The sequence below is a fragment of the Astatotilapia calliptera genome, chromosome 11 (assembly GCF_964374335.1).
Source record: "Astatotilapia calliptera chromosome 11, fAstCal68.1, whole genome shotgun sequence".
In the NCBI taxonomy this organism is placed as follows: domain Eukaryota; kingdom Metazoa; phylum Chordata; class Actinopteri; order Cichliformes; family Cichlidae; genus Astatotilapia; species Astatotilapia calliptera.
Genome location: NC_137432.1, coordinates 33,289,646 through 33,306,724, shown reverse-complemented (window position 1 = coordinate 33,306,724; position 17,079 = coordinate 33,289,646). Strand labels below are relative to the sequence as shown.

At 39.5% G+C, this 17,079-nt stretch overlaps 1 protein-coding gene across 1 annotated transcript in view; it reads right to left on the bottom strand.

Moving 5' to 3' along the window:
- dgkb (diacylglycerol kinase, beta) overlaps positions 1 to 17,079 on the bottom strand; it is an 84,353-nt gene that overhangs the window by 16,750 nt on the left and 50,524 nt on the right. The window contains exon 20 of the mRNA XM_026183769.2: positions 15,802 to 15,866. Within this exon, the coding sequence (XP_026039554.1) occupies positions 15,802 to 15,866 (65 nt within the window). The remainder of the gene's footprint in view (positions 1 to 15,801; positions 15,867 to 17,079) is intronic.

The window sequence follows — 17,079 nt, the reverse complement described above, 5'->3', positions numbered from 1 at the left end:
CCACCACCACCACACCACCATTGTCATCATGAGTCTGTAAACTGGCCAGACGAGAGGGAAAGCCCAGGAGAACACATAAACAAAATCTGTGCAAATTTGCAAATAAACAAATGAAGGTGGCTACTCTGAAAAGCGTAATCAAATCTTGTGGTTAATGCAGAGAATGGACCCAGATACACTACATGCAATGTTTTGGACCTTCCATTCTTACTGCTGTTGTACTGAAACTGGTTTTGCTGTGTGTATATATATATATATATATATATATATATATATATATATATATATATATATATATATATATATATATATATATATATATGTATATATATATATATATATATATATATATATATATATATATCAATAACCTGCCTCAGTACTACATGGAAGCTCCTGTCAGGCATCATATCGGCTAAGATGAACAGGCACATGGGTCAATACATGAGCGGGACACAGAAAGGAATTGGCAAGAATACCAGAGGCGCAAAACACCAGCTACTGGTAGACAGAACAATCAGCCGAGACTGCAAGACCAGACTGACCAACCTGTGCACTGCCTGGATTGATTACAAGAAGGCCTATGACTCAATGCCCCACAGCTGGATACTGGAATGCCTAGAATTGTACAAGATCAATGGGACCCTAAGAGCCTTCATCAGGAACTCAATGGGGATGTGGCGTACAACACTAGAGGCCAACTCCAAGCCCATAGCACAAGTCACCATCAAGTGCGGGATCTACCAAGGAGATGCTCTGTCCCCACTGCTGTTCTGCATAGGCCTGAACCCCCTCAGTGAGATCATTAACAAGACTGGCTACGGATACCGACTACAGAACGGAGCAGTTGTCAGCCACCTCTTGTACATGGATGACATCAAGCTGTATGCCAAGAGTGAACGAGACATCGATTCACTGATCCACACTACCAGGCTATACAGCAATGACATTGGAATGTCGTTCGGACTGGAGAAGTGTAGTCGGATGGTAACAAAGAGAGGGAAGGTAGTCAGAACTGAGGGGATTGAACTACCAGAAGGCAACATTGCAGACATAGAGGACAGTTACAAGTACTTGGGGATCCCACAGGCGAATGGGAACCATGAAGAGGCCGCTAGAAAAGCTGCAACCACCAAGTACCTGCAGAGGGTCAGGCAAGTCCTGAGGAGTCAGCTGAATGGTAAGAACAAGATCCGGGCCATCAACACGTACGCCCTGCCCGTGATCAGGTACCCTGCAGGGGTAATAGGCTGGCCAAAGGAGGAGATAGAAGCCACTGACATAAAGACAAGAAAGCTCCTTACCATGCATGGAGGGTTTCACCCCAAATCCAGCACCCTGAGGCTGTACGCTAAGCGGAAGGAAGGGGGCCGGGGACTGGTGAGTGTCAGCACCACAGTCCAGGATGAGACAACGAACATCCAAGAATACATTAGGAAGATGGCCCCAACTGACCGAGTGCTCAGTGAATACCTCAGGTAGCAGAAACCCAAGAAAGAGGAGGAAGACGAGGAACCATCATGGAAGGACAGGCCCCTGCACGGTATGTACCACCGGCAGATAGAGGAGGTGGCTGATATCCAGAAATCCTACCAGTGGCTGGACAAAGCTGGACTGAAAGACAGCACAGAGGCACTAATCATGGCAGCACAAGAACAAGCTCTGAGCACAAGATCCATAGAGGCTGGGGTCTATCACACCAGGCAAGACCCCAGGTGCAGGCTGTGTAAAGATGCCCCAGAGACAATCCAGCACATAACAGCAGGGTGCAAGATGCTAGCAGGCAAGGCATACATGGAACGCCATAACCAAGCGGCATAGTGTACAGGAACATCTGTGCCGAGTATAACCTGGAAGTCCCGAGGTCAAAATGGGAGATGCCCCCAAGGGTGGTGGAGAATGACCGAGCTAAGATCCTGTGGGACTTCCAGATACAGACGGACAAAATGGTGGTGGCTAACCAACCGGACATAGTGGTGGTAGACAAACAGAAGAAGATGGCCGTAGTGATCGATGTAGCGGTTCCGAATGACAGCAATATCAGGAAGAAGGAACACGAGAAGCTGGAGAAATACCAAGGGCTCAGAGAAGAGCTCGAGAGGATGTGGAGGGTGAAGGTAACGGTGGTCCCCGTGGTAATCGGAGCACTAGGTGCGGTGACTCCCAAGCTAGGCGAGTGGCTCCAGCAGATCCCAGGAACAACATCGGAGATCTCTGTCCAGAAGAGCGCAGTCCTGGGAACAGCTAAGATACTGCGCAGGACCCTCAAGCTCCCAGGCCTCTGGTAGAGGACCCGAGCTTGAAGGATAAACCGCCCGCAGGGGCGTGCTGGGTGTTTTTTTTTTTTATATATATATATATATTAGGGGTGCAACGATATTCGTATCGATATTGAACCGTTCGATACAGTGCTTTCGGTTCGGTACGCATATGTATCGAACAATACAACATTTGTAATTTATTTTATCAACTTTCCTTCTGACGATGCTGTCTGTGTTGAGCGCTCAGTGAATCTGTGTTCGACTACTCCGCCTAGGCTGCACTGTCGAGCGCAGATCCACTGAGCGCTCAACACAGACAGCATAGTCAGAAGGAAGAGCGCAGGGCAAGCTAGCGAGACAGAAGTTAAGCTCTCCTTGCAAGATGGACCTCCCCCACTCTCATTCAGATCTGGCGTTTGGAATTATTTTGGTTTTCATGTGACGTATGACCCTGAAGGTAAGCGAGTCATGGACTAAAGTAAAACAGTATGTTGGATGTGCCACGCAATGCTTAATTACATGGGTGGGAACTAGTGTGTTAGCGCAGTTAGCTCGTTAACGTGTTGGCCGTCTAGCCCCATGCACGGGGCGATCGGCGGTAGCTCGTTAACGGAGATTTGCCGTGTTGTGGCGTTAAGGTCATTTCAACGAGATTAACCTGAAAGCACTAGTGGGAACACAACGAATATGACTGCACATTTACGCCGACATCATCCTAGTGCAAAGACAAAAACAACAAGCATGCTACTAACTTTAGCCGAGTCATTTAGACAGCTGTTAGCACATGATTCTCCTTATGCTGCTGAGAATATAGCCCAGAAGAAGCGGATAGTATAGCTTTTATTTTGGAAAGAGACATTTCTCTGTAATAAACTCTCTTTTCCAAAGATGAGTGATTCCTCAATCAGATACAGGGCTTGCAAAATCGCTAGCCCGACGTCCTGGGGCTAGCGATTTTTTTCAGACGGGCTACCCTGCCCGTCGGGCTATTGTAGGAAGGAAAAATATATGTCAATGCTTTTGCATTCTTTCAGAAATGTAGCTGGGTAATTATGTCATTGGCATCGGTGAGCCACTGTCAATATGTGACATATTGAAATCGCTTTTGAATTTGCGCTTGTTTTTTTTGCAGAGCAACAGCACTGATCTGTGAGTGATGATAATTTGTGCACCAATTCCTCTGACATCGTCTTATTAATCGTTAGCTTACTATGCAAACATGACAAGTGAAATCTCCCACAGCAAGCTTAAACATGTGAGAGGTTGATCGCGCAGAGAATCGCTGAGCTTATGTGAGTCCGTGTGTAAAAGTAGCAGTATATATATTTTAGTTCTGCTGAGCCAAATAAGACAGGTCGGGGTGAAGAAGTGACAGCCAAAGAAAAGCTTACCACAAAACGGAGAAGTTATGACAAATGAGACTATAAGGCAAAAAGAAAGTGCAGCTTTATGGTTTCATGGACAAAAGAATTTCTGTGGCTGCAATATGACGAGCTAAATAACCAGGGCTGCACATAAGTGGTCCGCAGGTGCGCATTCGCTGTCAAAATAAAAAACGCGCACAAGGGTTAGGGTTAAATTTAAAAACTGTACTTTTGAGTTAAAATATATATTTATAATTTTAATAAATGACAAATTAAAAAGGCATGAACATTTTTTTGTATTGAAAAAATATCGAACCGTGACACCAAAGTATCGAACCGAACCGAACCGTGAATTTTGTGTATCGTTGCACCCCTAATATATATATATAGATATATAGATATATCTATATATCTATCTATCTATCTATCTATCTATATATATATATATATATATAACACAGCAAAACCAGAGCGAGAGACAGATGTAGCTGAAGGCATATTTAGGCATATTTAGAAGTAATGCAAATTAAGAGTTTTGAAGACAACAACTGCATTCACTGACAAAATGAGAGTTAACAGACACAGATTGTGTCAAAGTGCCATAAACTTAGCTGGAGATTTTCTATAAATGTATATTTTTAACTGGAGATATAACCTTGCACTTATTCCAAAATGTGCAAATGTAGAACATATGGAGGCATGACGAAAACGGTGAGAAAACAAAGTGGAATAACAAATACAACTGTTACATTTTGCAATCAGCATCTTAGCTGTCAAACACAGGATTGTTCCTCACATCACTCCTCATTTAAATTCACCAGCTTGGTTGTGATATAGTAACACAGGGAAGTGTTGCATATGAATATTGTGACATAAAGGAATAAAACCCAAAGTTTAAAACTAACCAAATAAATAAACTTTGTTTAATATTCAATGTGAACACATCGTAATGAGAAGATGCACCAAGAAACCAAAATCTGCTTTCTGGGGACAATTACTAAGTAATGAAACAGAAGTTGTAACAAGTTTCTAACTCCAGAGGGATCAGCGTAAAATCTGATGAATCACTGTGATTGTGTTAATTGTTTCAGGGTTAAGAAAGTGCTTTCAGAGTGCTTTGTATCCTACTCCTTATCATAACTATTAGTTACTTGTAGCTAACTTGTACCCCACACAGTAAGACAGGCAGAAACAAACAAACATGATATCTTTGGTTCATTTTTGACAGATAAAAAAATGGATAATTTTTTTTTAGGGGGAGGGGCAAAATTAGTAGTAGTATAAAAGCACAGAAACTGAAATATGCATTGGGGGGGGCGATCGTGGCTCAAAGAGTTGGCAGTTCGTCTTGTAACTGGAAGGTTGCCGGTTTGAGCCCCGGCTCAGACAGTCTCGGTCGTTGTGTCCTTGGGCAAGACACTTCAGCCTACCGCCTACTGGTGATGGCCAGAGGGGCCGATGGCGCGATATGGCAGCCTCGCCTCTGTCAGTCTGCCCCTGGGCAGCTGTGGCTACAACTGTAGCTGCCTCCACCAGTGTGTGAATGTAAGAGTGAATGAATAGTGGAATAATGCAATCCATTATTATTGTACAGTTTCGTCGTGAGCAAAATGTTGAGGAAACAGTATCTCATGTTCCTTCTGGTATTATGGCCTATGACGAAATATGGATATGGACTTCTATGGCAGTTTAAAAAAGTAAATAAGGTGAGTAGGAGATGGAAAAAAACAAATGATAACATTAGCATAACAAAAGGTACTGCTGCATAACCTAAAGTAACTGAAAGTTGATTAACTTATATAAGATAATATAGCTGGAAAGCAGACCACGTGAGTCCTATTCGGGGGTAATTTTTAATCTTCAGTTACACAAATACTGGGATTTTCCATAGATGATCATTCTGGAACATATCGTGTGTATAACGGATCACATCCCAAGAGTATTGTATCATGAGTATGATGAAAGGGAAAATATTTCTTGGTTTTCATAGCAAGTGACCCCGAAAAACTACAGTCAAATGCAGTTAAGCAAAACACACTAATAAGAGATACAGCAAGAGACAACATCTGACCGCCCTGTCGATGCCCACCACTTAACCTAACAAGCTCATTGGGGCAACAAATCACCTCATGTCCCTGGTCATTAGATAATTAGGAGAATCTCATTGGCTACATCGTCCTGTCATTTGTTATCTGCTACCCGATGCCAAACGCTGGATTCATCTGACAGACTGACTATGAGGAGTATCTTCAATAGAGAGACCAGAGTAGGGAGACCATTTGAATAAGACGATGCTTGTAAGGAGGATTATGTTAAGTGTAATAAAAGCAAACATAAAGTACCCATTTACTTAAATGTTGGCTGATGTTATGCTGTCGAACCCTTGCAGTCATCTTTGAAGTAAATTATATTGCTGGTGAGAGCAATTTGCATTTTAAGGATGAAAAAAAACCCCCAAACATCAGCAATAATAACATGTGCAGCAGGTTTGCAGTTCTCCGAGTAGCTGCAGCACCTCTGTTGTGATTGTAGCTGCAGTGTATCAATGCAAAGTGCACTGCAGTAATAACTTTAGCGGTGTACATGTCAGATTAGCTGTAGTACGTACAGCTGGCAGGCCAAAAGAAAACAGTGGCTCAGGTTTCCAGAGTGACTGAAGTGTGGTTTATTTGCACAGACAAATCACAAAACCAAACTGAAAGAGGGAGGGAAAACACAAACTGTGTGACTAAGAGGAAAAAAGAAAAGAGCTTTAGAAAAACATTACAAGCTAAAAGGGGGAAAAAAGGGGAAAAAAAGGAGAAAGCAACAAAACAGCCTGAATCTGAACAATGTTTATAAAACTGCCGCTGCTTGGTTACAAATAAAGGATGTCATAGGTGATGAGCTTCAGTGTAGCATTGCTGTCCTGAGGCCACAGCACCTTTAGATGCACTTTTGACTGGCCACACTGAACATGAAGCTCATGGTCATTGATTTTTTTTTTTGCCCCCCCTCTGACACTTAATCTAACCCACAATGATCTACGACCTTATTTTCACACTAATTTCTTCTTGATCAGAGGTGATAAATATCACATTGACATAACCAACTCTTTGTGCATTGCATCAATGCACTGTTTTGTTTAACATGACACTGCCTGGAGTGCTCCAACTCCGAATGGCAGTTTGAGAAATGACCCATGGTGCAGCTTCTTGCCTTCAGAGATGTAGCAAGCAGCTTGAAAAAGGTATTCTGCTGCACTGCAATGGATTCAAGGGTGTGTGTGTGTTTTTCTTAACAAAAAACAAGTGATAAAACTGATGTATAAAATCTTGCATTGCTGTGAGTGAAATGATAAGCCAGACATCCTAAATCTCTTTGGTTAACACAGAAAATAGTTACGCAAGCAGAGCTGCGCGCTTCACCATTTCAGTGGCCACATGAATATGAAACAATAAAGCTATGTTGTTGCAGCTGTACACATGATGTGGTTCTACTCCTGTACTTAACTTATCAATGAATGCTGACAATTGTAAACTGACATAAACTTATTTTAAATGAAATTGTTGAAGCAGAAGCAATAGGTGTCCTTTTGCTAACATACGCTTCTGAGTCTATGTAGATATAGAAATATCTCTAATAGATAGATAGATAGATAGATAGATAGATAGATAGATAGATAGATAGATAGATAGATAGATAGATAGATGTAAATTTTCACTTGGAATCCAAAAAACCAAATAAGTTAATAAACAAAAGCAAATTAATTGTGTGCCAAAGACAGGCCTCGCTAACACAATGTCTTTAAAATTCTCATTGTTAAATTAAACTCATGTGCACACACAGGAAGTGATGCAGGAAGTGATGCAGGAAGTGATTGCTCATCATGCATCACTTTGTCACTACCGGCTGCTGGAGTGGACTTTACGAGCACTGGTTGCTTTTGAAAGCCTCAAATATATACTATACAGCCAAAGTATTTGGCCACCTATACATTACACATACAGGAGCTGTTGGGCCATGGAAACCCAAGCCAAAAAGCTGCTGGTGTACAGCTGTGCTGATTGTAAAGCCAGCAGAGTCAGCAGAGCGTTCGAGGTCTGTATGCCATGGTGGTTTCAAATGCTTCCACTTACAGTTGATTAAAGAATATCAAGAAGCAATTTGTCAGATTTGCTTCATGCAGTAATATAGCACACTCAACTTCAGTGAACTCACAAATGTTTGTAAAGACAGTCTGCATGGCTAGGTCATGCTATACACCTGGGCTAATGGTATTAAAAACACCTGAATTCAAAGATTCAGAGGTGTGGCCCAGTACTTTTGTCCAGGTGTTTGTGGTTATTGGCAGTCATTTCAGTCACTTGCCTCAATGTTGAGAAAAGTTTAACTCGGAACCTGCCCATTTGGTACTACTAGCATTTTTCCCGCCGGTTGAGGATGCTGAATCTTTTTGACTTTCTATCATCTCCAGTTGCTTCATCACTGTGACTCGCTTCCTTAAAATGTATCTGTCCAGACGTCTACATGCTCCAACCCGTAAAACCCTAATTGAATCGAGATAACGTTACTTAGATGAGCAAAGTTAACAGCGGTAGTGCTTTGGGTTATGTTGTGTTCGTAGGTTGAGTTAAATATTTTATTTTGTGCATTAATAAAAAAAAAAATCGTTGAGTAAATAAATGTCTATTTAACAGATGAAATAAAAGAGATTCTAGGGTTTTTATACACCTTAAATAAACTTAACACAGCAATACTGTTATTAATGATTTTATATTATTTATACGACTTCAGGCACTTTAGTAACACATTTATCTACGGTCTACACATCAGCAGCACATCAGCAGGGAGCTGTTTGTTTCAGTTAGGTGGGCATGTGATTTAGCTTAATGTATAAGTATCAATTTGAACAGGTTAAAGTTTCATCACTTAATTGTTTATTTATTTTTTTACGTTCCTAAAGGTTGCTACCTATGTGCACATTTTTGCCTGCGCGTTTAGTTCAGTTTATACCTTTTTTGCTGCGTATGGGTCTGTTTGTGCTCCCACTGAGCTGAGGACAGGGCCACAGGTGAGATCCCTCTAAATTACACACAAATGGTCATTAATTATAGATGACACTTTGGTCGCAGAAATGATTTCATCCTCAAATGAGGGCAGCCTCCGCTGAGGTCCACCATGCTTGTGTGTGTGTGTGTAATTGAGTGTGTGTAATAGTGCCATCACCTGTGGCACTGCTTCCAGCTCAGCAGGAAACGCATACACACCTACATGCATACACACACATTAACATGGGCTGTCTGGTGTGTGTGCGTTGGTGAATCCAGCACCCCCATCCAGCACAACGAAGTGCTTTGATGAACATACTCATTATGCTAAAGAGTGCTTCATGCCTGGGCTTCCCTGTGCCTTCAGGAAAGGTTAACTCAGGATGGTTACACAGCACAGCAAGAACCTGTGGGCACACAGGGGCAGAGAGGCTCTGGAGGAGTGTGCTGACGGTGTTAGATGTCTCAGGACCGAAAATAGATCTGGGTAAGCAGAGCAAATATCATCGGAACATCAAGGTGCCACGACGGATGCCACATAACAAACAAACATTGCAGCCAGAGCAGTTTTCACACCGAAAGGTCCCAAATCAGATGTTTTCCCTCACTGATCTAAAATCATCTGATTAACGTGGAAAATGCTGCACAGAGACTTCATTGTTTTTATCATGTTATCATTGTTCTAGTGAAAAGCGATGCCAATGGGAAAAAACGGAATGTAAATCATATTTAACAAACAGTTATATGAATAAGAACGTTTTCACAGCAATCTTGGTTTCACCCCATGATTCAGCAATGTGAAGAACTACCTTTAGCAGCAACAACATGAAGTAATTGCTTTCTGTATTTTTTCCCATTCTTCTTTCCAACATTGCTTCAGTTCATCGAGGTTTGCAGCATTTATTTATTTCCAGCTCCCTTAAAGTCCCTCCATGGCATTTCAATTGGGTTGAGATCTGGACGTGACTGGACCATTGCAACACCTTGTTCCTTTTCTTTTTCAACCATTCTGTCACAGATTTGCTGACTCAATTTCCATCAGGCTTTAGTTTTTAGAACAGATTATCTCAAAATATGACTCTAGGATACTTTGGTATATTAAAGAGTTCATGGTCAACTCAGTGACTGCCAAGTGCACTGTGGTTGCAAAACAAGCCCAAATAACTGACAACGAGCAGGAAGTGCTTGTGCCGATATGCTGTGATAAATCTTCTGCAAACGTGGGACTGTGCATGATCACCAGAAAGCTCTACTTTGGTCTCATTCGTCGCGGAAATGTTGTGGTTTGTTCAGATGCAACTTTGCAAACCTAAGCTGCACTGCAATGTTTTTTTTTGTTAGTTTTATTCATAGAGAAGAGGCTTTCTCCCTGGCCATATTAGCCTTTCTCTAATAGTACTGTCATGAACCTTAACATTTAACACGCTGCCTGAGGGCCTGAGATGTAGCTGTCTTTTTTTCAGCATTACATGGTCTAACCCTGGGCTGAATTTTGATGAAATACCTACTCCTGGGAAGACTGCAGCATTGAGTTAACACACACCTGAAAGCTAGAGAACAACAAACTGCCATTTATCCATCCAACCATTCTCTTTTTATCCAAGTTCCTGAAAAAGAGCTTACTGAGAATTCAGAACACTTCTATTTGACAATCCAAACATCCACACGCACATTAATATAGAAGTTTATTTGATAACTGACATTCTGATTCCCGTTTAGTATCTTATACAGGGACACTTTAACATGCCCATTGTTAACATCCAGTTTATATGGCCATCTTTTCTTAGATGTAACCATGCTATAGCCACAATGTGTGGATTCTATATAAAATGAGGCTTGAAACAAGACTACAATAAATACATTGTTCTGTTTAGTACTGTGCATTGTTATATAGTTGTGGTAGAACAATGGTTCAAGACTATCACACCGCATGTGATTACACTGGGTTCTATTGTGCACTGTTTTTTCTGGTGTTACACATTGCAATTAAGTCTTAGAGCAGCTTATATCAATTTGGTAGGTAATTTCTACAAGAATTTGTAAGCTGTAGGGAAATTCAAATAAGTATTGTTATAAGTAAAATGGGCTAAACACTGGAAAAATAATTACAAACTGATAACAAAGAAAACTAAAAAGCTGAGATGATTGTTTAGGAAATGTACAACTATCAAGCCAGAACATTTTTACCAATCATTTTTAAGGAAAGACAGAAAAATATTTCTTGTGACTGTTATTTTGCCTCAATTTGCTGTCACTTTATTTCATATGAGTTACATTGTGTAAAAAAAATGACATTAGTGTAAACTGTACCAGGGTTGTGCCAAATCTGAGCACTGGTTAGAACACGAAAAAAGTTAACATGAAACTGTACACAAAAATCAAAGTTAATTTCTCAACTCTCTGCTTCTCCACCTCTCTTTCCTTGTTTCTCTCACCATCCATCTCTCCCCTCAGAGTTAGAGATTAGTGTATAATTACATGGGAGATCAGCAAAAAATGGGGGGAAAGGGACCAGTATATTTTAACAAGGCGGTCGAGGAGGAGTGTCATGAGGGGGAGGAGGTGGCGCGGCCCTCGTCACGGGCCGACTGATTGTCTGCTTTTAATCCTCGACCTCATTATCACCTCCAGGTCCGGCAGTGGCAGTAAATGAATCTATCTGCCGAGTGTCAAATCTTCACACCTTCACCCTGGTAATCACCCCAAGGTGCAAATACAAGAGATAGAAAGAATGAGAAAAATGGAAGGAGAGAGAGAATATGACCCCAGCATTTCATGAACAAAATCCCCTCATTTCATAATTAGTGCTGTTCATTAATTATGTTATTTCTCTGGCAATTAAAGCTGGTTAAACACGTAGTTTCTGTAAGGTCACAGCGGTGACATAAATATATAGATTTTTGTTCATAAAACACCTATTACTGCTGTCATATAAAAACAGTCACGCTTTGACATTTCTCTCTTCACACATTGTACTGATGTCTCATACGTTACTTTTTATTATATATCGTGACCTGGAAACTAAATCTAGAGCAAAGGCAAAGCATCAAAAAGGATGACAGATAAACAATGGCTACATTTTAAATATCAGTATTAAGACGACATTCTTAGGTTTGCATTGAAGTTTATTAACTGGGGATTTATAAAACTGCAGACTTTGCTTGTATTCTTAAAGTGATATCAAAAGAGAAGTACATTCATCTGTTTATCAACAGAAGTATCTAATTAACCAATAGCATGGTATAAATTCAGAGGATTTAGGTATGTAGACATGGTCAAAACAACCTGCTAAAGTTTAAACAAAGCATTAGAACAGCAAAGAAAAAAGATTCAAATGTCAATGTCAGATGGGCTAGTCTGACTATTTCAGAAACTGCTGATCAACTGGGAATTTCCCACACAACCATGTTTAGGGTTTACAGAGAATGGTCCAGAAAGAAGAAACTATGAAGTGAATGATAGTTCTCTGGGTAAAAATAACACTTTCTGATATCAGAGGTCAGAGCAAAGCTCAAATAATTTTAAACTGGTTTAAACTCAAATGCCCTCTACAGTCACCAGATATTAGTCCAATTAGGACCTTTATGATGTGACGGAATGGGAGATTCCCATCACAGGGTGTGTAGCTGACAAATTTACAGCTTCTATGTGATACTATCATGTCAATATGGACCTAAATCTCTAAGGTTTCTAGCACCTTGTCGAATCTTTGCTGTGAAGAATTAAAGCAAAACAAGGGGGTTAAAATGAAATGAGTAGAAAGGACAATAAATAATTTTTTAGGATAAGATAACCTTTATTAGTCCCACACATGGTAAATTTGTTAATTTGTTGTCTTATTTTAGTGACAATTAGGAACTCCTTTAATTTAAGAATCACGAAAATTATAATTATACTATAAAAAATGTAGCATGCATATTAATCACCGAAAAAGGAATATTTCAATTTTATTTAAACATCATCTGTTAAGAGTTAATCAGTTATAACAGAAATAAAAACCATATGTTGCATCGTCTCAGCTCTAAAGATCGTGTGCACCTTGTGTGTATATTTTATATGAGACCCAACAACAACAAAAAAAAGAAGAAAATTGGATCTTTCTGAACTTATTTCGTAGTAACAATGCTTCCATTTTCTTTTTATTGAAATATTGCTTACAAGGTATATTCACTTTACTTTTTTATTTTAAAGCAAACTGTAAGTATCATTACATAGCTCTGTATAGTGACAAATGTTTACGTGAAACCTTAAAGTGAATTAATATATTAAATCAGTTTCATGATTTTTGAATACTGTTAAAAACATTGTACTTGCTCAGTCTTCTTTAATTCGCTTTGCACCAACGCCTACTTAATAACAGTGGAATGAAATCTTCCCCTCAAGACATGCAACCCTTTGCTTCAGTTGTCATAGAAGTTCCTGAAAAAGAGCTTCCAGCTGCAGGAAAATGACTCAGAGATAAGTTGCAATATACTTCCAATGGACATAAGCCCTTTGGACAAATCTAACAAAATCTATGCTACCTTGAAAAACTATAATCATGCATTATTGAATTGGCAAGGATAGTGTGTAATAGAGAGATCCTAAACTCATTCCCCTGTGTGAATTATTAATTGAATTCAAATAACAGACAGAATAATTTTCTTAAAATATCTCAATCATTTTTCACTAGGACTTAAGATGGGGTAAAACAACAGTGATGCAGTCTGTATGCCTAAAATGTAGACGCACAATGTGATGGAGTGTGATAAACAGGAAAATAATTTACCAGCATCTGCAAAGGATGTGGCACCATGTTGGAGTGGATGATGACCACATAACACCCTCTTTGTTTAATGAGGAAATTCAGAGTTGATATAGTCCTTTCTTGCTTGCTGGCTCTTTTCCAACATGTTGCCACATCTGTCGTAATCATTGTCAGCATTGACTAACAGGCCCGTGTTTATTTGAAACCCCCTTCACTTCCGCTTGGACCATTTCACTGGCTTATCTGCATGTTCGTGCAGCAGAAGAATAGCTGGCTAAATGTTGTACTAAGGCCAGAGTAAAATATGATAATGAGTACAAATGGGATTATTAGGAGGCTGTGTGTCATCAGTCTGACTGATCCATGATGTCAAACTAGCCAAGCAAATTCAATTAGGCCTGCAATTACTCCCTGGCGCTAGTGGAGATGTATTGGAGATGTTAAATATTGATGGAAACATAGATGCCACATTTTTTCATCTCCAAAGGTGAACGCATCTCCTCAAGGTAATCACAAATGCTAAACATGTAGCCTGTCCATTCATCCTGCTGAGAAGAAACATGTTGTGCTGTCATAAAAAGGGTCAAACAGAGGTTCTGCAAATGCACTGCAGGTTTATTTAGACTGTGAAAAATGCATGATTTGATTTCTCTGAGATTTTCTTTTTATGTTTTATGAACTTGAGATTTATTTACGTTGAGCTTGTTGGTAGAAATGATCTATCATAATGTCCTTCTTTTTTGTACCAACATATATAAGAAATATAAGAATAAAGGTGGAGGAGTTTGTAGTTAGACATGGGTGGTAGATGAAAAAAATTTGAACCTTGCAATGTCACATAATAGCTTTTATTCCAAGAAAGAAAGAAATAAGATACTAGATAATCACAAACCCTGTACTTTTGCAATCAATGCCACACTCATTAAATGATGGTGTACCATCCAAAAATAGGCAGGGGGTCCAATACAAGTTATAAGTGAGACAGATTTTTCCTTGATTCCCTTCACTAGCAAATTACAATGCTACAGATCAACAATACTGTGCAAACGTCTTAAGTCACCTTTCCTTTCTTGATATTTAAAAGGAAAGTGTGAAATGGGTGTAGCAATTTGGTATGAAAACCTTGATTCTTCACTGTCTGAACTCTCTAACACAAATTTTCTTGTAATTTCTTAAAGCAGCCTTCAGGAACAATTTTCCAGGCTTCTTGAAGGACATTCAAATGTCTTCTTTGGATGTCAGCTGCTTTTTATTCCATTTTGTCAAGATGACCCCACATGGCGTGCGCTCTGGGGAGGCCAGTCCATGACCGATGATGCTTTTTTGTGTGATTTGGGGATTACTGTCATGCAACAATAGGTGGATCAATTGAAAGGATAGATGTATATCTCAGGTCTTGTGGTCCTGACTTTCAGATACTGTTCCTGCACTGTGGATAGTTTTTACCCTTGAAATTTGCCATTTCCATTTCCTTCTAGTTGAGGACACTACTGGGGGACACCACATGCCAAGATATATATCTCAGCATGTCCATGCTTTAGTTTTCAGGTAGTAACTCTCTCGGAATCACCCCATTGGTGCAATAATTATGCCTAATATTATGTCAAACTGTTTTATCTTAGCTTAAGAAATGGGAACAAGGACCGCAAAGTGTGTAAAGATACAATTTAAAGAGTTGCTTCTTTGTTAAGCTGTCTTTCAGAGGGTGCTAGTTTTCATTTTGCAGAAAAAAGGTGTCAGACACAATCAGCCAATGTCCAAAAAACAAACAAACAAAAAACAAAACAAATGAACAAACAAACAAACAAACAAAAAACCCTTTCCTAAAAACAAAAACCCTAAAAACATTTTAAAGACCTTTAGAAAGACTAGAGAACTATTGCTATTTAATAAATTACAAGACAATCTAGCACATAGTGAAACAGGAGGAGCACAGTGAGGCCATGAAACTTCCGTAGTGCTAGGATTGTATGGACAAGTTAGTGAAGAGAGTGCTAGGTAAACCCAAACCAGACAATAGATCTCTACCATTAGTAACGTCCAAAACAAACTGTATGTATTAACTGCAGTCAATATTTTCAAAAAAACAATGCAACAAAAGGATGTTTCAAACAATGCCTGTTTGGGTACATCTACAAAATAGTGGTCCAGCTGAAAAACTGGGGAACCACTCATCAATATGTTTGTTAAGAGATATTGATTTTAAGCAGGGCCCCTCTTTGAGGATTTTGCATGTTAAGTTGATTGGTGATTTGAATTTAACCATAGATGTGGATGTGACGGGGAATGGTTGTCTGTCTCTTCGGGTGAGCCCTGCCATTTACTGGTCCAGGATGTGCAATGCCTCTCGCCCAATGGCAATAGCTCCAATGGCCCAAAAGAACAAAACAGAAACATACCTGCTGTTAAACTTCTCAGGGTGCTTCTCTCTCATAACATGGAAACGATGTGCGATTGAGGCATCCTGAAAGAGACAATAAAATTGTATGTTTTATTGAAGCAAGTTGGTGTAATAGTTTAACAACAGATCATAAGTGAATTACAGTCTTGCAACCTCTAGTTTTGGACACTTTAGTGTATGGAACTCTAGGTAAAAAAATTAATTAATTAATAAATAAGCTCTTCTCTACAACAAAGTATTAGGACCTCATTAAGAAAAAAATGTATTTATCATTTTTAGGTTAAAGTCAAAATTCTGAGAATAAAATCAAAAATCTATTTTGAGAAAAAAGTCGAAAGGTGGAGCTTACAGTTGTTCTTTCAAGACAAACTGCCAGTTTTAGTAAGAAGGAAGGAAATGTTTTCCCTTTTAGCACATAAACACAGTGCGGTGATAAAGTGTAAGGACTTTGAAAAGATGGTGCAGAAAGCTGCAAATGGTCAGATGGAAAAAAACCACACAAAGTTGGAAGAGTGGACTTGTACGAAATGAAATGACTGGTAATGGACAGATGCGAGGTTATTGATGGTTACACCCTCGTGCAATAAAGAGGATGTATGTTGTATCACAAAACGGCAGATCAATTTGTTTGACTAAATCATCCACACAAGGCATTTTGTAGAGGGTACAGTCTTGAAAAAACAACTGTAATCACCACATTTCAAGTTTTTTCTCTTTAATATATTTTTTTAATGTGGCCCTAATAATCCTTTGTACTCATGTCATTACAACAATTAATAGCATGCAAAATTTTATTACGTTAAAGTTTAAATTTATGTCAGCTGATATTTACTCCACACTTCTCAAACATTGCAGGCACATCTTGGATGTCCATGGTGTTTATCGCTATAAGATTACAGGAGCTGTAGTACGCAGAAGGTTGCTAAGCTTTGGATGAAGTTGACAGAGACCCTGATGAAAACATGCTGCTTCCATACGGGCTAATTAATTAAACACATACTGCTCCTAACCACCCTACAGGAAGCTGCTGAAACCTCAGCAACCAAGTTGTTTTCTTTCTCTGTATGTACCTCACCACTCGTCTCTCTGCAGTTCAGATTTTCTCCAATCTACTTCTAAACCTAAATACCCATAATCACTCATCATTCTCTCACATGACAAAGGTTTTTGTTGATTAATAACAATAACATTTTGAATATTGCACAGTTTTTCATAAAACCACAATGCAGTCAAAGGTACTTTTAAATAAACGATTTAAATGTATATGAAGTGTTTC